Source organism: Mycetomoellerius zeteki, unplaced genomic scaffold, assembly GCF_001594055.1.
Source record: "Mycetomoellerius zeteki isolate Tzet28-1 unplaced genomic scaffold, Tzet1.0 scaffold218, whole genome shotgun sequence".
Lineage (NCBI taxonomy): Eukaryota > Metazoa > Arthropoda > Insecta > Hymenoptera > Formicidae > Mycetomoellerius > Mycetomoellerius zeteki.
The window spans coordinates 269,624-294,670 of record NW_017257150.1 but is presented as its reverse complement, the minus strand read 5'-3'; the positions used below and the strand labels follow the sequence as shown (position 1 = coordinate 294,670).

General features: G+C 40.2%; 1 protein-coding gene across 1 annotated transcript in view; it reads left to right on the top strand.

Moving 5' to 3' along the window:
* Positions 1-1,111: 1,111 nt before the first annotated feature.
* Positions 1,112-25,047, top strand: part of LOC108722757 (uncharacterized) — a 115,309-nt gene continuing 91,373 nt past the window's right edge. The window contains exons 1-2 of the mRNA XM_018448039.1: positions 1,112-1,166; positions 2,322-2,375. Of these exons, the coding sequence (XP_018303541.1) occupies positions 1,112-1,166; positions 2,322-2,375 (109 nt within the window). The remainder of the gene's footprint in view (positions 1,167-2,321; positions 2,376-25,047) is intronic.

Sequence of the window (25,047 nt, the reverse complement as noted above, 5' to 3'; positions counted from 1 at the left end):
CCGTTTTCCGATAGTACACCGGATATCGGCTAGACTTACGGCACGTCGTGCGAATAGTACGGTTACGGCGTGCTTTATGATCCGCGAGTAAGTGCACGAGGCCGCGTTCCTTTCTAGCGGCGTGATGGCAAAACCATCGTGATAAAGGAACGCAACCGCGGTCTTAAGTTGTTCGAAACCGCTGTGCCGCCAATGGTACCTGCGCGCGGCCCGGAGCGTTACGAAGCGTAGCTTGCTTGCCGCCGCGCCGCGACTGAACGGTTCCTTGTAGAGGTGCGAGGGAAATCTGCGGTGGCTTTTTCCTTTTCGTCGGCTTGGGCAGGCGAACGTGCCAGGCCGCACCTAGCCTAGAGATAGTTTCATCGCGGCATAAAACAGTAATCTATGGCCTCTCGTATATATGCTCTCGCCGCGTAAGAACGAGCGGAATCTCGACTGCGCGCGATCGCGTCAGCCTTTCCAGGCCGCGCGATTATGCGTTCGTCCTGTGTACGCCGCGATGACGAGAAACGCGGACGATGAGAAAAAAAAACGATGAGAAGAAACACGAAAATGACCTGTGTCAGTAACGATCGCGGTGAAATTATATTAATCAAATATGTTGCCTTTATCGCAAAATAGGTAATCATTTCGAGTATATAAAGTACATGGATTTGTGGAATATTATTTAAAAAAATATTTCAAGTTCTAATTTATTAATAAAGAATTTGTCGTGACATGACATATATTACCTACATTGTGTATATATATATATATATTATATACTATATATTAGCTGTGTTCCAAAATTCACTGTTAGCGCTAAAAAATATATCTTACGTGCACTATAGATTTTCAGTATCTACTGGTAGTAAAATTTGAAATAAAGCTATTATTTATATATAATTTATATATAATGTAATATATATTACATGTAAGTATATAGAGAGGATATGAACCATTTTACACAAATTTTTCCAAGCTTAAAGAATTTCATGTGTTCGTTTAAGTGACTTACTGTTCGAGTTTATTTCTATATACTCTTGGGATATTTCGACGTGTGTATTGATTTTATGCTTTGCATAGAGGTGAATCGATATCAGTATACAGTGAGATATTACATATATCCTTGATGAGCATGTTCAGCCTTGACTGGGATTTCGGTTTCCTTCCGAACCGATACAAAGGTAAGAAATTTCCGACAACGTAATCTTAACGTAACGTTAATCTTTTATCTTTTTCTTTTCATTTAAAAATACAATATATACGGTAGGAAAAATCAGATATTCGGATTTCTCCCTTCTCGCTAATTTGACGCAGCAGCGCGCAGCATTTGTGCGGAAGCAACGTGCTTTGACAGGCGTAACATCCAATTAAACGATTACTTGAGAAGCGTACGTTTATCTTTGATTATATTTATTTAATTATCTCGTTACGGCAGCGCGAATTGCACTTACATGAAACGCGGGTGCAACAAGACTCATATCTGTTAACACAACTACGAAAAGAAATATCGTAATAAGATAATTCAAAGGTTTCAGTGTTTATTTTATAATAAATTAGATTATATAATAAACGCTTTCATATTAATATAATTCACGCTAAAGCCACACAAATACATAATAAATGGAACTACACTAAAATTTTATATTTTCATTTGCTGGTATTAATAGAATATCATGTAGTTAATGAATATGATTGATTTTCGTTTTACTAGTATTTATAAATAACATTGACGTTAGTCAATGATTTATTCGCTAACCACTATAATAATCCCTCTGATTCATACAGCTCGCTCAACCGTCTTTACTTATGTTCAACGTCGAATTCTTTACCCTATGGGCATATAAGCGGGACAATTACACGGAATGCCGTGTTCTACGTCTCTCCTTTGTCCTTTTCTTCTCTGAGCCTTCCTTCTTCGCAGCTATCTCCGATGCGCATGGGGCTCTCCCGCGGGTCTCTCCTTTCTCTGATTTATCGACGTATTTCTAATCAAGAGACCGCGCGCGATCGGTGGAAGCTGTATTAGTTAACCTTGTCAGATAGGGAGGAAGGTACCTCCTGGCTGGTCGTTCATGCTAAGTAGCCGCTTCGTGGGTGGTGCTCTAGACTGCTATCTAGCACTTGCAGTGCGCGTGGTATTCGATCAATCGATCGATCGATGCTCCTTTTCGTACTCCCTTTTAAAGCGAATTATTGATTAGTTATCGTATGCGGGAAAGTGAAAAAAAATATAACATTTTTTTGTTATAAGTGAGAAAATGGAAAATTGCGAAAGTTACAGAGTTTTAGTGTAAAATAGATTCTTCTGTTAGAACGCTCTCCTTTTCTGTTTTTAGGATCCGAGAAGAACGGCTTTTCTGACGGCGGAGGCTCTTTCTCGTATCATTTCGGTGAGTACTTTTTCTGCATCCAGCAAATATCGTTATGCAGTAGTCTGTATAATTCTCAATTTATTTGTCGTTGTGCTATTTCTTCCACGATAATTCGTTGCGATAACGTAGCCATACATTTGATGTAAGCAAAGTAATGTATTAACCGTCGTTTCTCGAATGTCGGAAGTGAAAATCATCGTCCCACTGATTCGAGCGATTATGCGGAGGCCGACCAAGTTAACTCTACGCACCGAGCGTGTATCGGACATATCTATCGGGCGAGGTCGGTGCTACGTGCGTAGCGAAGTGATTAGGGCTTAACGATTATTCGCGGTCCTGCGGTGAAGTTAACCGGTCGTAGAAGTAATAACGCCGGACAATCTGGTCCGGCAATCAATGAGTACGTGTTTATGTAAATTAAACGAGTCGAGACACGAACCACGCGAGCGACTTTTGCTATATAGTTGCACCCTGGGCGCCGCATCAGATTTAAATGATTCTTTTATTGGCGAGAAAGGAAGCTAGGAGAAAGAGATTACAGAATCGCACGCGATCGTCTTCAGTCGTGAAGAGACGCGACAGATCGTTTCATATCATTTTAAATTATATTTTTTATTAGTTGCGTAAGCGTGTTTCTTTTTATATTGACCTTATATAATAAATTTGCGTGTGATAACTTTTTAGACTTTATAAAACGTTTAGCTTTTTTAAGGAATATAAAGAATGAAAAATTTGTAGTACGTGCTATGACGAATAGGCAATTAGGTTCTGTAAACGTTGACTACTTGTAACGTACTGACCGCCGATGCAACTGAAAAACGTACTTTTAATGCTAGCGAGTGGCTGACAATCCGGTAGTTATAACTCTTCTTGATCGACGATTACTTGTAGTAAATTGCTAAGATGAAGCGGCCCCCCTCTCTCGCAAGAAAATATCGTTTGCGCTACACAACAGGCAAATGTAAAGTAGAATAATTGTAGTCATTATTTTGTTAAACAAGGTTTTGCCAACGCCATTCTCGTGTCGATAAATGCGACGCTATAAAATTTTTAGTACGCACGAGTGCGACCGTTATTGGTACGTTTGCACACGGGTTTAAGACACTACCGGTCGTTAACGACAGAAAATTGCAGCACCCGTGGCATTTGTTTGTCGTATCTGCTGCCGAGTTTATATTTGCGCGTTCGTTTAGCCAGAACGCGTTGTAGGAGCACCCGTAGTAATAACAGGTATCGTCAACTTTACATGAAAATTGTGGGTACTTTTCTCGTTACTCTTCAAATTCAGTCGATGCTTACTGAAATCTCAAGACGGCAGATTGAAAGAAACATTGCAGTTATATTGTACAAAGCATCGCAGTTAAAGTTAATTTTAGATAACGCAGACATTTTTGCACTTCGAATGACATTCCTAGTTGCTTAACATTTTATGCTTGAATAACAAAATTGTCTAATTTTTTAAAATATTGTAGCAGTAATGTTTATTTTTCGACAATCATTTATTATGTCGAAATTATACATCGAATATAATATGATGCAAGCAATGCATTAAACGCAAGCATACGTTCGACTTTTAATTTTATTGCGATCGCTCCAATTTCGTGCCTTCCTCTTTTAGCGTCGAGACCTCCTAATGGTCCAATTTAATTGGTCCCACTTCTTTTTCGTTCCGCGAAAGACTGAAATCCAGTTTACGAAGTCGTTTACGCGGTCGCGTTTCGTCACTCGGCGCGAGGTCATATAACGCAGTTCGTCGTAACCATACCGGACAGAATGGAACAGTCGTTCGTCGAATGGGAGCCGTGGAGGCCGATCAATTATGCCGGTCGATTCCAGGCCATGAAATGTCAAGGCTCCATCTCGATGGAATTCTAACTCAGTCTTATCTTCAACGACGGCGCGTCGCTGGAGCGTCACTGCCGATGACGGCAGTGGAGATCGTTACCGCCGTCGTGAATCGCGATGATCGATCTCTTCTCGAAGAGCCCCGGAGGGAACCTGCCGGATGATTAGCGAGTCGCCTCGAGTATATGCTCCGGTGTTACTTCCAGTAATATTTATTGGAACGTTCTCATTTCTCTTAGATTGTTGACAAATCGGTAACATGCGAGTTCGCTCGACCGTTACTTCCGGTTGTATTTAATAAAATTGGAAATACGTAGCATGTATCAAATTTTTTTCTGCAAATGCGATTCAAGGAATAAATATATTCCAACTTTCCATATACTTATTACGTAAGTCAAATATAAAATTATATGATTTATGTGATGATTGATTAATGCTATAGTTAACGCTCCTTTCAGTTAATGTGTTTCTTTTGTAAAGAAACTCCTTCCTCCGCACACACGACTACTCGGTCGTTAGCACGAAGAGTTAATCCTACGCGAGCGATCCTCTAAACTAAGTTCATGCAATCAGGCGCGATTTCTGTTTCTCTTTCTCGTATTAGGCGTGGCGTCGCCTCCGCGAGGCTTTAAACAACGTTTCTGTGACGGGCAACGCGTCTTTACGGTAGCTATTCGCCATTCACTCCGACTACGGTACGGCATGTTGCGCATCCCCACATCCGCGACGAAGATGCTTGACCACGCAGTAAACGGCGCGGCGCGGGCGCGGGCGCGGCGGGGACGCGTGTAAGTACGCGCACGTACGCACACGCGTGTGCCGAAGTATAATAAACATAATCGCGGTAGCGCGCGATGAGGAGGCCTTGGCCGTCTCCCTTTGGTCGTGCCCGGCACGCCCACCGCTACCATCGCCGTACAAAGAGAAAATACCGCGCCTTGGCAATCAACGGTTTTACACCTGAGCATCTCCACGTAGGTCGGCTGGCCGGCCGCGGGAGCGAGTAGGAGCGAGAATGAGAACGATGATGGTAAGAGAAAGCAGGAGCGGGAGCAAGAGAAAGAGGTAGAGAGAAAGAGAGACGCGGATGCCCCTTCCGTGGAGCGCCTCACCTCGATAGGCAAGACTTGGCGAGCACGATGTACCGACCTACCCTGAAGGATTATCGAAGCCTGCATCTTTCGATACGCTCCCGTTCCTTCCTCCGCGGGCTCCCGTTGCGCGTCCCGGATCGATCCCGGCCGACGCGAGGCCTGCAGGATCCTGATCCTTGATTTGGATTCCGGTCTAACGGTCGTGTCGGGTCGCGGGGTTGGCAGATATCCCGGGGAATGCTGTTACGCCTGCTGTTTTTCGTGATGTCAGATAGACGAACGACACTAACAAGGATCTTATTGTGTGTATACGTTGCATTTAACTCGGAGTAATTTATCGGTACATCGATCGGAACAAAATATGAGATATCTCTTTGAAATAATTTAAGTTTTTACTGAAGTCAGTGTCTTGTTATGCGCATCAATGAGTCTTTATGTTTATGCGAATTTCACATGCAGATATTTTTTTTGTACGCGGTGCGGAATTTATATTTCCTCGGCCCGTTTAGGGAGTCAATCATGTAACTTTTTCTCTACAGCGGAAACGTGAAAATTTTGTATATGTATGTATGTATATGTACATACAAATTTTTACTTTTCATGTTTCCGCTCTAGAGAAAAAGTTACAGTTGATTGATGTCTATTAAGGAAAATCTGCATAGTAAAAAAGGCAAAAAGAAAGAAAAAGAAAATTATAATATAAAGTTTTTAGGTAAAAGATGTCGAGACATTCTTCGAGATAGACGATTATCGCTCAAGTGGAAATTTAGTCCCTCTTTTATGATGACATTGCATAAACGAGTTCGCGATCAAATTTCAACGGCATTCCAAAGGACCGATTCTGTGACGCCAAATGATTTTTTAGTACGTGAGGTGTTTAGCTTTGTGATTGCTTATTTATACAGTAGGAAATAATTTCATTAAACTGCGAATGTATATCAAATAAAGTAATTTTCTTCAGTCCTCGAGTAGAGGTATGTGTAACTAAATATCACAGTACAATCTCAGTTTATGGACAATAAATCACTGCATAATGATAATTGCGCCGCGATATCTATTAATAGATCAAATGATTATATAATCAGGCATTTCCGACACACAATACACATTCTCCTCTGCAATTAACTAATCTCATTACGTTCCTCGCGATCAATGTTTCCTTATTTTTGTTTTCCTTTACTTCTATATACTAAACAAAATTGCGAAAACAGCTTCCTTTTTACGAACGATCGACGCAAATATATAATTTATATTTTGTACGAATTTATTAAAAAGCACCATTTTTCTTAAAATTAATCTTCCGTAATTAAAAATCTCTACAAAATTCAAAGACAAATTAATTATTGACATTTTTCGCATGGATAGTTTATCTATTCTAAGATTAGAATTTTGGATTTGACAATAGTCTGTACAAACTCCAGCATGACATTGAAAAATTTCTCTTGTTTTCTCAATAAAAGCACACAATTATAGTCTATGTTTTATAGCCCATAGATCACCGTATAACGTGATAGATAATTACCGCACTATATTCTTTAATCGATCAGCTGCGGTATAGCCGGTCGCTTCCGGTGCACGGCCAACGTATACTTATTGCTATGCGCACTTCTTGTAACTAACAATTTTTATCCGCATTAAAATTTTATAGATTTTATATATAATATTACTTCTCAAAAACCGAATGAATTATGATCTGTTTTCGCAGCTTTGTTTAGCGTAGAAATAAATTTAAAGAAAAACGAACAAATTTAAAGGAAACATTACCTAATCGCGTGAGGAACGTAACAAGATTAATTAATTGCAGAGTAGAATGTGTATTGTCTGCATCTAATTCATTTTATATGCATTTCACAAATAAATAGAAAAGCAAAAATTCTTTAAAATGTATGAAAGAATGTAACATTTGCATAAAAAAATCACACAAATTATATTTATAAATTCTATTTATAAATTCTATCGCGAATTCTTCTATATTTCTATTCCTATTTTCAATCCTCTATTCCTATTTTTAATACTTTTTAAAATTCAAATTAGTATAATAAGGAAATGTGCGTACACAGATTAGATATGTGTACAGATTTTAAGATGGATATGCACGTACATTCAAACACGCAATTCGATAGAGGAAAGGTGAGATATTATCAAATTTATCAACATCGCTCATTTGCTTACGCCACTGTCATCGCCCTCCGTGAAAACGGATGCTGGCGAAAGCGAGGGCCCTTTAGAAAGTTCCCTCTGTTGCCGCGGTTATTTGATCAGAGGGCCATACGAACGAGTCGTTAGCCGGTACGTGCCCCCATTGCGTTTCTCTCCCTCCTACTCGTTTCGATGCGTGTCTTCATGCACGCATTCTCATGTATGTGCACGCGCGTGCATCGCGTGTACAGACGAGAGAAAGAAAAGGGGGGAGGGAGAGAGAGAGAGAGAGAGAGAGAGAGAGAGAGAGAGAGAGAGAGAGAGGTAGGAGCACAGATCACCGTCCGGACACCGGGTGCATAAGTCTATACTTATGGGCTAGGTGGTAGATATGGAGCGGTCGATAATGATCCAATATACTGGTACATCCTCGCGAAGTAATTACAATGATGAGCGAACCGCTACCATCGGGCGCCCGAGCGAGCTCCTTCGGAGGCTAGGCGTTGGATCAAGACCCGTCCTCCACCATCTCTCTGCATCTCTCCCCCTGCCTTGCCCCAACTCATCATCGCGTCGACTTCTTGCTCCTTTCGCTGCTCTTCCTTGATCCTCTTTGCTTCACTCTCTTCTTCCTCACTCTACTCTTTTCCTGCTTCTTCTTCATCTCCTTTTCTTCTTCTTCTTCTTCTTCTTATACTTCCATACAGCCGCCGGTCGCTACGGTGCATAGCACCGCAACAAGAGCAAACATTTCTTCGGGGTCGTCACGGGGCCACGGAGTCACGGTGGATGGTTCTCTCTCGCTCCTCTCTCGATCCTCCGGAATTATCACGGGGGCCACCGCGAGGGTTCACTTGGCCGGAAGTGCGTCATCAACAGAATACGTGCTCGATGAAACCATTCTACGGACGAATCTCTAGGAAGGTATACACCGAGAATCGTAGAACTCGACCTCGAATTTGCCGGAGCCCTTATCTCGATGGGACCGCTGAGTACGTGGTGTTGGCGGATGATTAGCTTCGAATTGTTTGCGTTTGTATGCGACGGTGTTGTCATTGATCGATAGAACAGACGATCGTTGCGTTATAGTCCGCGCGGTTGAAATTGCCGACGATGAAGAATAATAATTGTATTATTGTATTAATACTGCGAGGAGAGGTACAATACGGTGAGAATGATAGAAGAAGAAACGAAATAAAACACGTGGCCGGGAAGAAGAGATTAACTCGTGGTAGCTGAAGTTAATTGCGAAGCGATAATTGCGGACCATGTTTCATACATATGCATGGGATCAGACTACTGTTCGACGAGAAATATATATAATTTATTCGATAAAGTTTAACTTGGTTTTGATGAGAAAAGAGAAGCCAGACGGTTATAAGTAATAATTAGTGATACCATCTAAAATGTCTCGTTTATTTCAAGAAGTTTATCAGATATCAAGTGATTATTTTTATTAAAAATTTTTATTATGCCACTACTTTGATACTGTTTTTATGAATGCGTAGCATCGCGTGGATGGATATGTATAACAACATGTTTAATATAGTTGTGTTTTTTTTCTCTTCTTTGTAAATTATTTTATTTCATATTACATATTTTACACGTAAAGCTTTAATACAGATGAAACGAGATAATAAAAAAGTATAGCGTTTTAACAAATAATGATGAAGATATGCGTGATGGACACTCGTAAAACCACCGTCGTCGGTCAACTCGAGCGCGAAGCATCCGCTCTGGCGTAAGTTCATTCATCGATTTTTTGTTGCAAAGAACCTGCTGCGAGCTAGATCGCTCGACTCACCGGGAGCTGAGTACAGGCGATACGAAGTGTCTGATTAACGTTGATTTTTTGCAAGTGCCGACCGTCCGACGCCTCGTCACAAGTTTCAGCCTGCCCGGTCTTCTTTCCGGTCGTTTCGATTACGATCGATACGGTTGTCGAACCGAACCGTCCTACCTCATTCTCCACGATGTCACGCCCAAGTTTTTCGTGCTAAACTTCTTTCCTGAGAATTTTCAACATTCGAAAATTGTATTCTTAAAATGCGATCGCGATATCGTTGTCTCAATTTGCTTGTATTAATTAGCGTTCGTTTCACGCGACGACAGAAAAAACTGATCATGCAATGAAATATTCCAATTTTAGAAATGTACGTTTCTAAAATATTATGAAAAAGTATTATTTAAATATTATATCTAAATAAAAATTGTATAGTATATATATATATATATATATCGATTGAATAATACAGTTGAATGATATTTGTTGATTTACTTCAACAATACTCTCGTATCAAAGTTTTTCAGTCGTTAAGCTTTCGGGTACACTGATATTTTTAATATGTATCGCATCACGAGCAAGCCAGGGGCTTTCGTTCCCGGTCGTGCCTGTCATAATTTCCGTTTGCCAAGTCGAAGAGAACGGAGACGATTGCGACGCCACTGTGAGCGCATCCGAGCAACAAGAGCACGCATAACGTAGATGCAACGCTCCGCAACACCGGATTGCCGAGGGCGCGCTCCTTCTCTGCAAGAACCGGAGGTGAAGGGGGCACATCGGAGACCACGAAGAGGGGCACCGGGGGACGGGGGGGACGGGGGAAGAGAGGTCGACCGGGATAAACATCTGAGCCCCGCCCGGCACCCGAGGCTGCACCTCATGTTGCTCTTCTCTACCTTGCCTCTCCTCTCCCACTTCTTCTTCTTCTTCTTCATCATCTTCTGCCTCTTCTTCCTCTGCCTTCTCGTCTTTTCCCGCACTTCTCTTTCTCCCCCGCCCTCGACGACCAGCACGCCGACATTATTAATCCTGGGTGCAGTTCACGAGTGTCGATATGTAGCATTTCGCACGTCTCGCATTTTACGGTGTTACGCCTCTTTCTGGTTTTCTTAATTGTATTTCATTTCTAGAACTTACTCGGTTCGAATCAAAATTTAACCGTGTTTCTTTTTCGACGACAGCTTGTCTTATGACACTTGTAAAAGTATAAACGATACAAACTTATTGTTTTACCGATTGACCTAAAACTGTGGAATTTTTAGATAGTATTTCGTGTGATGTAAGTTTCCCATATTTGTCCTCGAAATATTAAAATTGTAATATGTCTATTCGATTCGATGTTACTTTGCGATAAAAAAATATCACGGTAACAAAAAGCTTCTCAGAATATCATAGTATCTAGTATGAGAAATATTTCTGAGTTTTCACAGAATCCTTCGTTTCGTACGCTCTTTTCACGCCATTCAGAGTCGTGTGCACGATAATACAGTATCGGGGAACGATAGAAATCTGTGCACCGCTCAAAATCCTCTTCTTTTCGCACGCGATACTTCACTTATCTATTTGACCTCGCTTCCGTTCGTCTTCATCTTTTTTCGGGCCGCATTCGATAAACTTACTTTAGCAAAGCTCACGATTGAGGTCTATTCGACGCAAACTCCGATCTGGTCTACGTCTTCCGTTAATACCGTAGTATAGTAAGACGCACTTGTTCAACGTTTCCAAGCGTAAAATGTGCATGTTCGTTTCGAAAATGCTACTTTGAAGATTAGATGTTCGTTTATCAGCATCTGAAGAGCTCTTGTTGAGACGTTTTCATCGGAACATCCGCACTATTAGTTATATTTTCCACTATAAGCACATATTCGTTGATTATAAAGTATTTGTTACAATGTTCAATAATATTACATTTTTCGAGCGAGCACAGAAAAAATTGCAGTTCTGAAAATTCGTCGTCTATCATCTATGCCGTCTATGGGATTTATTCTGCTATGAGAGAAATTATTACGGTGTTCCTCCGTACGTATATATGTATTCTCACTGCACTTTCGCTACTCCGAAGATTTCAGTTTGTCCACGTATTGAATAGTTTACGGCTTTTAAATAAGCGGCCCTTACTTGTTCCCAAACAATTTGCTCATACCGCAGATTGCTCGTAAATAAAGATAATCTATTCTACCCGGAAGATAAAAATCGTTCGGTCTTTGCCAGTGGGAGCCGCGGAACAAGGCAACCACCATCGACGGCTTGGCTACCTCCCAGTGCGAGCGAGAGGGAAGTGGCGATCGAGGGGTCCGAAGACGGGGAGGGGGGGAAAGGGCAGCGAGAGGTGTTCCACCGATTTGTTCGTTCCGCGGGTGAACGCTCCTCCAGTTATTCATTTTTACGTCGCTCATTGCTCGGATTTTACGAGGCAAAAATTATGAAATTGCACTTTGTGCACTTTGTGCGCACCTCTTCCTCCCACCCTTTTGCTCGTTCACCACCCTCCGTATTCTTTCCTCGGCAATTATGCATGCCGCAGTTCCGTCACGGCGATAAGTAATAACATCGATTTCTTCAAGGATTTCCTAATGAATTTTGACGTTCAATATTTCAATTCTCACAGTGAGAATGTTGGATAAATCTAATTTTTGACTATGTGATAATCTGAACTAATAATTTTTTACGCCTATCGACAAGACATACTTGTAATAATAATCTCTTTTAATAAGTATAAATTCGTCTCCCGTTGTTTGATTCATATTTGAACTTCGCTTTTTGCTCGTTGTGGTATTCTCCGGAATTAATTTCTAATTTTGTTCTTTTTTTTTTAACGCCAAAGTATCGCGATAGGTGCGTGGATTACGTTTCTTCTTAAACGCCTTTAAGTTTTCATCGTTTCAGCATCCTCGTCAAGCGTATGTAAATTATTAAAATGAAATAAAAATAAAAAAAATAATAGAAAAATTTAACAAATTAAAAACACATTTAGAGGCAATAAATTATTGATCTAGCATTACGAGGAGAAAATTTGACACTTCTGCTGAACGTGTTGCTTTTATCGGTATATCATCATATAAATTACCGATTTAAAACGGAGGATTTTATATTTCTACCTACGCTCTTTGCGGGTTCTTTCGTTTCGCTGCCGGATAAATTATTGGATTACATTAGGTCCCAAATTTCCATGCGCGTTGGCGCATGGTTAATAAACGAAAATGAAAAGCGTGCGTCATGCGGACCCACGGAATATCCGATGGAATATTAATGGCGAATTGCGTTGTAAATTGCGGATTTCGCACGTCGAAAGGGCAAGAACCGATGATATTTGTATTTCATTAGCATGACATATTTTGCTTTTTCATTCTGATGGAAAAGCGACATATTATAAAAATGTAAAATATCACCATGTCGTAACATTTTCCAATGTTTAATTAATCCTTAGTACACACGATTGGGTCATTCGTGTGTACTAATTATTCCTGCACATTTCTTTTCTTTAAAAATTAAGAGCGTCAAGTAATTATATCTTTTATGTATACAATTTTTTCAAAAATATACACAACTTATAAATACTTTCTAAAGATGTTAAAGTATATGTAAGAATCACCTAAGAATTTCTGTATATTTGTTAAAGTGATGAACATTAACTCTGGACACGAATGATTCATTGTATGTCATCGTACGTACTAAGGATTAAACATTATTTATTATTTATATATTACAAAATTGGGTAAGTCAACTCTCGCGGTTCTTGTACGAATATAAAGTAGATAAATTGTCACTAGGCATATATCTTGCAAATTCGGAAGAATCCTTTGCACGTCAAAGTTATTTTATCTGAATTATATTTATCATAAATTAGTTTTATCTTGTTTGTACGAGTACGTTGAACGTAATCGATAAACATTTGATTAAACAATATTCATTGGGAAAGGAATCACCCGAGGATGACACGATGAAATCTAAATACCGTTCGTCAAAATTCTCAGCGAGAACGTCATCACTAGCAGATTTTGTGCTGTGTAGTTAGGTATTTACACGAGCTCTCTCATCATCGTTCTCGGTATTTTTAAAGCGGCTGGATTGAAGCTGGCATGACTGACCGTTCCGCTTATATAATTTTTTTTTGTCGACGCCTCCATTCGACACCTGCATCTTTCCTTGACCTTTCAAGTGCACGTTCATCCGTCTGACCTTTACCACCCCGCTGATTCATCGGTATCTCGCGGCGTAACCTCGCGCGGTATAATCGTGCGTGTTCGTATTTATCATCTCGTTTATCGTATCGCGGCGGCCGACGATATTAATCGGCGCGAACATGGCCTTTCGACGATCCGAAAAACTCGGGAGCCTCTTTCATCTTAATTTACCGATCGCAGTCACGATGTCGGATATCGTTACTGCGTATCTCGTGAATTAAGTACGCGACGTTGGTTTGAATTTTTAACGCGTTAGATATGCGATTAATGTTTATTAAATTTTGTTATAATCTTTGTCGTTTTAAAAAGCGGTATGTAAGATAAAATTCTATTACACACATACTCCTTTTATTAGTAGGTATATAATGGAATTAAATTGCTTTAGCGAATGAATCAATAAAATAAATAATAAGAGTGCAGTATTTAATATTTCAATTTTTTTTTATTAATATAGATTAATTGGCAGAGAATATTAATAATTATTTTTAGAAATTCTTCTTTTAACTGCTTTAATTATAGCTCTTCATGCAAGAAGCTTTGAATTAGAAATATCGAGATTGTGGAAACCAATGTCATACCTACTAGCTAGCTTTTAACGTATAGATGATTATGCCCTACCGATATACCATATCGATAGTTATGCTAGTGCAGATAATTGCGTGAAATGAGTTAGAATTACCGATAATTATACAGACGACGGACGTATCGCGGACGATGAATCGTTAAAAATAGCAAATTTCATATCATTCCTTTCAATTAATGATCGAAAAACCAAGACAGGCAAGAGAGAATGATAAAGAGTACGTAGCTCGAGGAGATATTGATCGATGCCCTGACGGTTCGTTGCCTCCGAGATTTCCTGCGTTCGAGGGAAGACAACTCACGGATGACGGACGTTGACGAGTAAATCGGTCCGGAGCAGCAAATGAATTCTGAACCTATCTCAATGTCCCGTACGATCCATTCGCGCGGCTCATTAAAGAACGTCCGTCGCGCGTCTCTGCGTGCTTGTGATATATAATACATCATAATAAAAATTCCGTTTTCGTTTTTACGCACATTGCCTGTCGACTCATCCTCGCCCGCTCATTCTATCCCTCTCCCACGGTCGCTTTTAAGGCAAATTAAATACAGCAAATTAAATAACGGCAAATTACGCGACGGCCATACCTCGTTGTAAATCAAACGGCTAATAAAACTTCTCTCAACTCGGACTGAGAAAAATCCATCGGGACTGTCGCCAAGATGATTCCCGAAACGTTTCTCGAATCTGTCGATGTCGGGTATTTCCAAGGCGACAAATTCATTTCTTTTTACGACTGTTTGTCAAACGCTTAATTTTATAGCGGAATATCGAATCGTTCGATTGCGATATATTTGGACCAACCAGTAAAATTTACGAGCACTTCCTCGGAACATAAGAGAACGCGTGTTCTAATTTGCATATTTTACTGTAGAATATCGGCTAAAGCCGTTCTTCGATATTTTATGGATTTTTGGAAATGTCTTCTTTAAGACAACATAAGACTCTAATCGTCGATTTCGCATCGACTTATCAACATAAGTTCACCGATGCCAGCGCAACACATTATGGCTCAGTTTCAAAAACACTAATGCATAATGCTCCTCGGGAGAAATCATGGTGATGATCACGAGAGAGTGCGGAGAGGAGTAACAGAAGAGAGGCGCGGTAGACAGCGCGCGCGAGAGTGGAGCCGGAGAAGGGGAGAGATTTTAGTGCCGGCTGGACGTTTCAATTAAATCGTCGAAATTATCATCGAGTACCGGTGCCATCCACCTCGTCATTCGCTCCGTTCGTCGCGGCTCATTTTACTGACGAACGGGACCGTAACTTCTCTGCATATACGCGCGAGTGGAGGCCATCGGGGTTCTCGTGCCGCACGCCAGAACAAGTCTATGAAATATGAGCACTTTTGATCCAGCATACCGTAATGAGAAAGGGGAATACCGCGAGTTGCTTTTTTTTTATCGAGATCTCTCGGCACTGCCTGCCGATGATGCCGCAAATGCTTGGCTCGGGATCACAATGTCTTTCAATCGACTAGGCGTAATCGTTCTATTAACTTAACAACTCTCTGTCAATAATAATCATTCAGATTGTATACAAAACTAAGCATTTACCTATCACATTAAAATCTAATGTACTTCTATGATCGATATGTACTTTGTTGCAATATCAAGCTAAAAATATATATATATTATCGTTGCAATAAATACGCATCGATCATTATATTTTAATGTAATGAGTAAGTGGTTAGTTTGAATATGATACGAAATGATTCTTGATATATTTATCTTGATACATACAAATCTAATATTTATGTCTTTATACATAATATATATATTGTTGTTAGAAAATTGTTTACACATAAGATTATTTTATTTACTCATGAACCGGACTGTGTAATGTACGTACAATAATTTTTAATTTAATATGTATAATCCGCTGTTATCGATGTAAAATTCTTTGTAACATGACACATGTGTCACATGAGACATACGATAAACTTGATTGGGCGGTAGCCAACAGGGAGAAATTATAGAAATATTATAAAGAAACGATACAGTCTACTAGAACTCGATCCGCCTCACGATATTAAAAGAAGTCTCGTTATCAATCGGTCCCATCTTATCAGGTCGGCGTAGCATCGCCGGTAAATCATCGGGGTCCTTGGCGGGGCACCTTTAATTACCGGGCGTGCACGAGAGGAAAAAAATATGAAGACGTAATACGTTATCCGCTTGCCTTCCTCTCCCGGGTGCCTACCGGTAGATAGAGAGGCTGGTCCAGTTGATGCCGAGAGGCGTTGCTCATAAATAATGAACACGTATTCATGAACGCCACCGGTTACTTCGTCTCTGAGGATGAGCCACAACCAGATAGAACTCACGTTTAGTTAGTCCGTGTCTACAGCGATTGGAAAAATCGCCGCTTCAGAAATATAAAAACGCTTTCCGTCGTGGATTATGTTACGGGCAATGCAAAGTCCGCAAGTGCAGGGCAGTGTCGACATGACCCAACGCGATTGGGTTGGGCAATGTTGACACGGCCCGGACAATGTTGACATTCTATAGCAGGCAACTCAGGTAATGCCCGTAATAGAAACATGTCGTGAATATGGTATCCCAAGATTTATGCGATATGAAATAAGGCGCGTTTCTTGTCGTTCATTTATCGAGAAAATGGATTTAAATAACAAGCGTGGGCTACTTTCCCCGCAGTATTAATTTATTCTAACAAATCATGAAAATGACACATATTGTTACATTCGAATTGATTATTCAATGTTCATGAGATGATTTCGATTATATAAAAAAAAGTATATATACATATAAAACATCCTATTTGTTATTTATATAAAGTTACTACTATTAATATTATAAATGAGCGGAAAGGAGGAAATGCAATGATGATTTTATCTATATAATCTAAAAGTATGTATGGACATTTTTATTGCGTTTTAATAATAATGTAAATATAAATTATAAAAACTATCGTAAACATATATTTTTACAATTTCCAAAGTATAAGTTGAAATCACATATTGATGACTTATGTAAAATCAAGTATTTAATTTCAGAATATATTTATGTAGTAAATTATCATTTACAACATTTGTGCGCGCGCTACTTGCTTTATATCATTATGTACGACCGGTCGCAAGATCTTTAATCGGCTGGATGACATAGCGAGAGCATACTAATTAAATTCCTACGAGTAGGTTGATGGACACCAGTTCGACATACAAGGACGAGTCGTATCGATCCAGTTGAACGATTAATACATCCCGTTGCGCGCGCGGCGAGGTGCGGAGGAGGTCGATGGACCGTTTAATCACCGATAGTTTTCCTAGGAAAGAAAATGGCCGAGGTGGTAATCGTTACCTGCGGAAGCCTGGCGATCGACGCCAGATAGATACCAATAAATATAATGCACCGTCCATCGGGACGTTTCGACGAGCGTTCGCTCCGTCGTTCATTCTCGAATAATCTCGCGGAGCGGATATCTAAACGAGGAGCTCGGAGCGCAGCCTCCGGGCGGTGCGTATATACGGATGTGTACGCACATATAATAAACCCGACGTGTGTAGAAGTGGAAGTGCTCTTTCTCTCTCGAGTGATATATATCGGACGCGATATATCGTCCTTGATGGTACACTTCGAAGCCGGGGCGAACTATTCGTTGCGCCGCTACGCACTCGCCGCGCGGCCGAAGCAGCATCTCGCCCTCACAAAACAATATGATGGTTAACGTAACAAGCTCTCATCTCGGCTTCGTACGTTAGGTATCCCACTGCGGCACAGGATTCTGAACATGTCCGGACACCTAAGGCGACGCTTCCAGAATAATCTCTGGGATAATACGTTCCTTGCTCTGACGGTGTTGTAGGATTCCCCTGGGGTGCTGTGTAATTATTGTTAACTTAGATGGATGAATAGGATCTGACTTTTGAGAAGTAAATATCAGAACGGCAAGAGAATTTCTATTAGAGCTATTTATCTGACTATTAGTGTCCTGAGAAATTTATGAATGTCTTTACAAGATATTATGTCAATTGCGAGAAAATAAGACGAGTGCGAACGACACGGCGATATTTTGCGATATACTTGGGAAAATCCAACGCAAAATATAATTAAAGTTACAGTAAATCCAGATATAGCCTTTGATAAGATTGCTCATGACGTAAACTGAAAAAACTTTGATAAGATAGAAAATATGTACGTATATTCTATTTCGCATGATTCAACGCGATGCTATTAAAATTTTTAATTAGATATTTTATTAGGTTAGATATTTTATTTTTGCGAAATGATACAGAAAATATAATATGTCAGCGATTGTCATTTATAAATGTATAATGAATTATTCTCGCCCTTTTGAAATACACGTTTAATGAGAATCGTGAAAAGACACGGTAGTAGAACTGTTACGAAAATAAGATCGCGCTATCCGAGAGTCAGCCGATGATATTGTTTTACGAGCGACGCTCGAAGAACTATGGAATACAAGCAAACGAGATGTTCGCGTCTTGTTTCACCTTGACGTAGTGTCCACCTAGACTGCTATACGAGCCTCAACCGATCACAGACGCGAAGAAAGACATAGCATTGATAGTTGGACATTGAACGACATGCTTGGAAGAAGCTTCGTGGGACAATCTATCGTCAAGTTCTACCAACGACCTCAGGAAGCGCCTGGAATTCAATGGCTGTTCTTCCGTTCAGTCTCGTAAGTGGATCCAAATATGGAATCCAGGCAGAGAACATCCCGATTAACTGTAATCGGTAGTCTACACCGAGAAAAATGAACGATCTTATAAGTTTTTTGCCGAACTTATGACAAACTTTACTTGCCTGAAAAATATCGGAGGTAAGGTAAAAAGTACATTACGATTATAAATTCATTCAAATGATTATTTACTTATATCTTACAGTAAAGTAAATCATACTATTCACACGAATAACTCTCAAGACTTATACACTTGTATTTTTTACCGCACAATAAATTTTGTCAGCGTTAAAGACAAAGAGTACTCGTCGATAAGAATTCTTAATAGCATAAAATTTACTTTATGTACAAAATGTAAGAAATACCTCATAGTATGGCTCTACGACGATTGTTCATTTACTAGAAAAGTAAAATAAATTTTACTTTTTTGGTAAATTTTTTTAAATAGGCACTTGTCCCCCCCCTACATGGACTTGCCAATTCCATAAAATTTACTAGAATTCTAATGCATATTACTTTACATTTTCCGTGTAAACACGCGGGAAAGACAGTGCGGCTGTCCTAATAATTATATTAGCTAAAAATGTTTTTTCGTTGTAAACAATGGGAAGTAATGGATGATTTCTTTTTCGTTTCATTTTCGATCTCTATTATGGTTTCTTATAAGATCGCGTGATTCGTTCATTCTTCTACAAGTGTTTTCAATTATCAATCACTTCTTTTCTTTTAAATCGCTTATTTTGCCGTGATTTTCCGTCTGATTTGTTTCATGTTCCTAGTTTTGCTGAAGAAATAGTAAATGTCTCTTTGATTTGTAATCAAGTTGTTTACGTTGGATTTCTCATATTTGATTTCTAGATCAGATTTTATTTATTGTCTTAACATAAACGTCCTTTCTTGTATCCCTTTTATCTTCAATGATTATCGTCGGGCTGTGCATCCCGCAATCTTTTAAAACTCTTATATCCTACTCCTCTCGTTTTCATATTTATCTCGTCGCCATCGTTCTGCGATGCAAGAAAATTATTTCGAATTTTTCCCGGGTGGAATCACTGCGCCGACACTGATCGTCGCGACAGGTTACACCGGTAGCCAAGTCGGCTCTCTTCCCGAGGACTCCGTTGATTCCTACTCCTGCGTTCCACCACGATCCGCCACCACCACTATCATCATCACCACCACCACAACCGCCACTATTGCCACCGCCGCCGCCGCCAGCATCACCACTTTCGTTCATCCACCACCATCTACTCCGACTACCACCTCCTTCGCAGGGCACTCGCCATGTGACTGACTCCCCTTCTCCGTTGACGAGCGATGGGCCTGCCTACCTGCCGCCCGTTGCCCCGCTCCCATTACGACGCGGACTCTCGCGGCAGGTGCACCAACCTAAGTGCCACTCCGCTTACTTGTGTGTGTGTGCCTACCAAGGCAGAGTAGTGTGTCCGGTGGTCAGGTTCTTCCCTCTCTTTCTTTCTCTTCTTTTCTTTTTCCCTCTCTTTTTCTTCTTTCTCTCTCTCCCTTCCTCTTTCTCCTTTTCTCTTCCTTTTCCCGCTCGCTATCTCTTCCGCCGTCTTTTTCCCCCTATCTATCCCCCTACCTGTGTGTCTCCGTCTCTCTCTCTCTCTCTCTCTCTCTCTCTCTCTCTCTCTCTCTCTCTCCCCCTACTGTTTCTGTCTATCCGTCTATCCTCTTCGACATCACCTCACGCAGCAGTGCCGTGTTGTAGTGTCGTGTCATCCCGCGGTACGTCAACGATCCTCTCGGACTGAAGGCAAGGATCGACCGGGTCGAGAGTACACTCGGCGATTACTGGGGCCGGTCGATCGCCGGTCTACAGTAGGGTGAAGAAAGTGAACCCACGGTCACCGTGAAGGTGAAGGGAATGATATTCCCAATGGAACGCGCGTTCTCTAGACATCGACAGTCGAAGGTTTGCGACGAACGAGTGATCTGTTAAAATATTCGGATGCGAGAAATCTGTTGAATCTGTTTCGACTCAATCAGTAGGAAACAAGATCTTATGTTGGTGAAAACTGTCGCGATGATCAAAGACAAGTCTGCCGTGATTGAGTGAAGAATAACTTTCAAGTCTGCCAAGACTCAATATCTGGTGTCGTATTATACCATACTAACAATTTTTAATATCTGCATGAATGGTCTAATGATTGCGCTTTGAGTGAAAAGAATAAGAGAAAGAGTCGTCTGGTGATAGTTCGAGACTCGATTGTGATCCGCGCGATCCCGAAGACAGCTATTGTTCAACGAGTGGCAAGGTGCGTTGAGGAAGGGGACATTCGGTGAAGGTGTCAAACGTCGGCGGCACCTCATTGACATTTTCGTGACATTTAGTGCGCGATTCGAGTCGAGTGCCAGACACCTTTTCGTGTAACACGCGTGTCTCTCGCTGTTATACGACAGCAAAATCTTGGACGGCTTACGGGGGAGCGTGTTACTGTTGTAGGAAAACGACACGACGAGCGAGAGAAGACGGCACTGCGACGGAAAGGAAGTGAAACGAAGGCCAGGCGAGTCGATGACGCGTCCTCCGTGCCTTATCAGCGGCAGAACCGGAGCGCGGTGACAGCGAAGACTCATCCGAGAGACTTATCTGTCTCTCGGAGTTCTTCAGTTGCACGTGTATGGCGTAGAATACAAATAAGACGACCTGCGTTCTTGCAGAGGTCTGCCTCCGAATCTTTATTGAGCGAACAACGAAACGAGATCTTCGAGCTTATCTGAAATACAGAGCTCTTGCGGAGCAACAGGTGGTTATACCTGAAGATTATTGAACGGGGTTCTCCTGTGACTTTCGACAGGCAGAACCGAAGATTTTTCACTTGGTTGGAGGTTGCCGCTAGTAGCCAAACTGGACATTCTTACCGCCACGTCGGAAAGAACGGAGTGGAGATGTTCGCGGGTCGCTGAGAGAATGAGGGAGTTGGACACCGAGAGCCCTGTCGTCTGGCCGGCCTGGTGTTATACTGGTGAGTCAAACACTCGAACGATGGCACGACTAAAATAACTGATAATGAGCAAACTGACTTCGCTAGACACAACGGCATCGTGTGACGATTTCTTAATGAAAATACGTCCGCGAAAAATTGTCTGTCCAATTTATTTAATTAGATCTCTCTTTAAGTTCTCTTTAAATCATTTGACTAATTTGAACGCCTGCGGTTCATAATTTCAATTTATCATTATTAATTTTTTTATTATCGACTTAATCATCATTTGAAACTTTAATGAATTTTTAATGACTTTTATAAGGGAATTGTGACAACACAACTTCGATAGAGAAAATACTATTTCCGTAGTGAGTTAGCGATGTGTCAATGTGTTCGTTGAACATTTTTTAAGTGTTATTTGAGGAAACTTGAAATGTTCTGATGCGATCGAGATTGATTCGTGAACCTAATGCGCTTTGTTCAAACATAGCTGTCGTCAATTGCACCGGTAGCTGGTTGACGAAATCATAACGAGTTATAATGTAACAGGATGCAAATCGCTATAACAGTTTGAGGAAAGTTATGAAACACGCGGTCGCGAGTAGGCGTCACACGGCAGCTTTGGAATTTGTACTCCATTACTTTATCGACATCTCGCATGACAGACGAAAAACAAATATGAGCCTGGATAAGAAAGTGCGAATGCGTGCCATGGGAGTGTCGTTATATAATAGAAAAACCATTAAAATTCTTGATAATCTAATTACAGTTTTACTCATGATGAGACAATTAGTCTAATGACGCATATCTAATTTACATAATAAATATATATTTATATTTCATCTCCCGACTGTATTTATTTTATGTTAAAATTATATTTTTAATTATAAAGAGAAGAAATATAGAAGGAGGTATAATATCAACATGGTAAATATCCGGTAATTGACTGACAATCAATTAAAAATACAGCAATGAAATGTTATATTTATTATATTTGTCGAGCGCTTAATTTCTTAGAAGTTGTCTGCCGTACATATTTCTCTAATATGTCAATAAAACTCACTTCAAGCACTATGTAATATGATTCTGCCACCGTCGAGTCACGCAAAATTCCAATGCTGTGAAATTTAAATACTTTGCTTTTAAATTATTAACAGAGTTTTGGAATATCGATTGCATGCAAAATTAAGATAAATAGTTAAGGTTCTTATATATTTTACTCTTTTATTAATTTTTATTAATTTTTTTAGAATTTTATATATATTGGTACTCTGTAATATTTATTCTCTTTTGACTTAGGACTTACGACATTGTATTTTTCTTTTATTTTTATTTATCGAATATTATATAGCTTTGAATATTATCTTGGCAGTTTTAAATTTAATTGTTTATTTTGGCTTTTTTTTTAGCCTTTGACATTTTACGATTAAATCGTAAATGATAGTATCTATTTTACTATATAGTTTGGTCTCTAATGGATTCCTCACGTATTTGTAACATAACAAGGAGAAACCCACGAGAAGGGTCATAGGTTTTCTTGCAGAAAGAGGTTTTTTATCTTTCCTTATCAGGCCAGACCTCTTAATTTTCGAACTATGGTTGCCTTATACCTGCGTTCGATGCTGCTCCTTAGCATCGTTTTTGCCACGCGGAGAATTCGTCCAGTTTTGTTTTGTTAACGGAGAGAGCTCCGAGACACGAGAACGAATCGCGGAGGGTGTAATTATGGTGCTCGATCTTGACAATTAGGAACCCTTGGGAGCTGTCGGTAGCGGAATAGGGGCCACTTAGCTCCCGCAACTTCCAGCAGCTTTATCTCGTTCAATCGCCTCGCGTTATTCGTCGGTGTCTTCTAATTAAGGAATAACCCGCAGATTTTTTCCTATTCGGGACGAGATTCGAACTAGCGAAAATATCGCTAATTGTCAAACGATTAATTTTTGAATCTCAGTTCTCGAAGTTGGATATCGTCGTATTCTCAGTATCTCAATTTCCTACTTACTACAGTTAACGGGGAGATACCGATACATGAATCGATACTTGCCACTCAGGAAATCCTGCAAAAAATATCGAGCATCATAATTAACTCTCGTATAGCTTGACTTGTGTTCTTGAAAACGCACGATCCGTCGCGAATCATTCGGTTAAAACGCTATTTTTGCCAGTCAGGATATTAATAAGCTTTTTTGGCGCCGCGCATTATCTTGGGGCGATTGCCCGCGTTTGCGCGCGTTTGTTAGCCGGTTGTTCGACTCTCAGCTTGGAGTAGCGTAACAAAACCGGCATGATTTGGTGACAGAACCGATCCCGCGGAACGGATTTGTTACGGTATAAGTCGAAGTAATGGCGAAAGATGCTTCGCGGACGCGCTACTCCGGTCGCGACCGCTAATGCGATTACCGTTCTTTCGTAGTCACCAGGAAGCAAACATTGTTTCGCGTCGCCAAAACGAATCATCTAGCGTCGCCGCAGAAACCCATTTTCGAAATCTATGATTAGCAAGAAATGTAATTATTACTTCGGACAAATATTCCTAAATGCCGACCGTCCGTACGGAATTAACATCTTTGTACAATCGACGTGAAAAAGTTTTGAGTATTTCTTTTTGCAATATTAATTATTAATCGATAATTTATTTGTTTCCTACTTAAGTAATTTATTTATTAATCATTCTAATCAATTTATTCAACAGTTTCCGATACACAGTAATACATTTAGCTAAATTTTTTTTTCGTTTTTTGTGTATTTCTTTTTAATTAGAAATTATATTTATTATTATTATATTTATCAGTCCCACATATGTGTTCATCTATGTTTGCTTCTTTCGAATTATGAAATGCAAAAAACGGCATCTATTGATAAGATAATAATCATTTAGTCAAATAAATACTTGTATATGAATGGACGATAGCATAAATATCATTGGTCTCTTAAACCCTGGTTGAATTTTCTCAGCGATTACCTAAGACTTGTCGCTCCCGTGGAAGCATTCGCTCAGTTTGTCGAAATCGCGATGTATATAGAAGTCGGAGAAAGTTATAAATCATGATAACAATTATTGATGCCGTGCACTCTCGTGACTCTTCAATTATAACGACATTATCATCATTAAGTTAAATAATCATATCCTTGTTATCGCTGCTTATATTTCGATTACCTCACACTAACAATCATGATCGTCGTTATCTTTTAACGAGTATAATTAACTCTTTTTGTCCCTTTCTCTTGGACGTGATATATCGTTCTTCCTTATTTCGCCCTATAAACCCCTTAAATCAGAGAGGTATCTATGAAAAGCACGTTCGATGGAACGAAGGAAGCGTAATGTTCCTGGAATTTGGAACGTCTGGCGCGCCGCGCTATTGAGGCATGGCCTCGTCACTTTCGTAACTTGTTGTCCGGGTTTTCCCAACTAGATTTCCAAGAATCGCAGCTCTCGCCGTCTA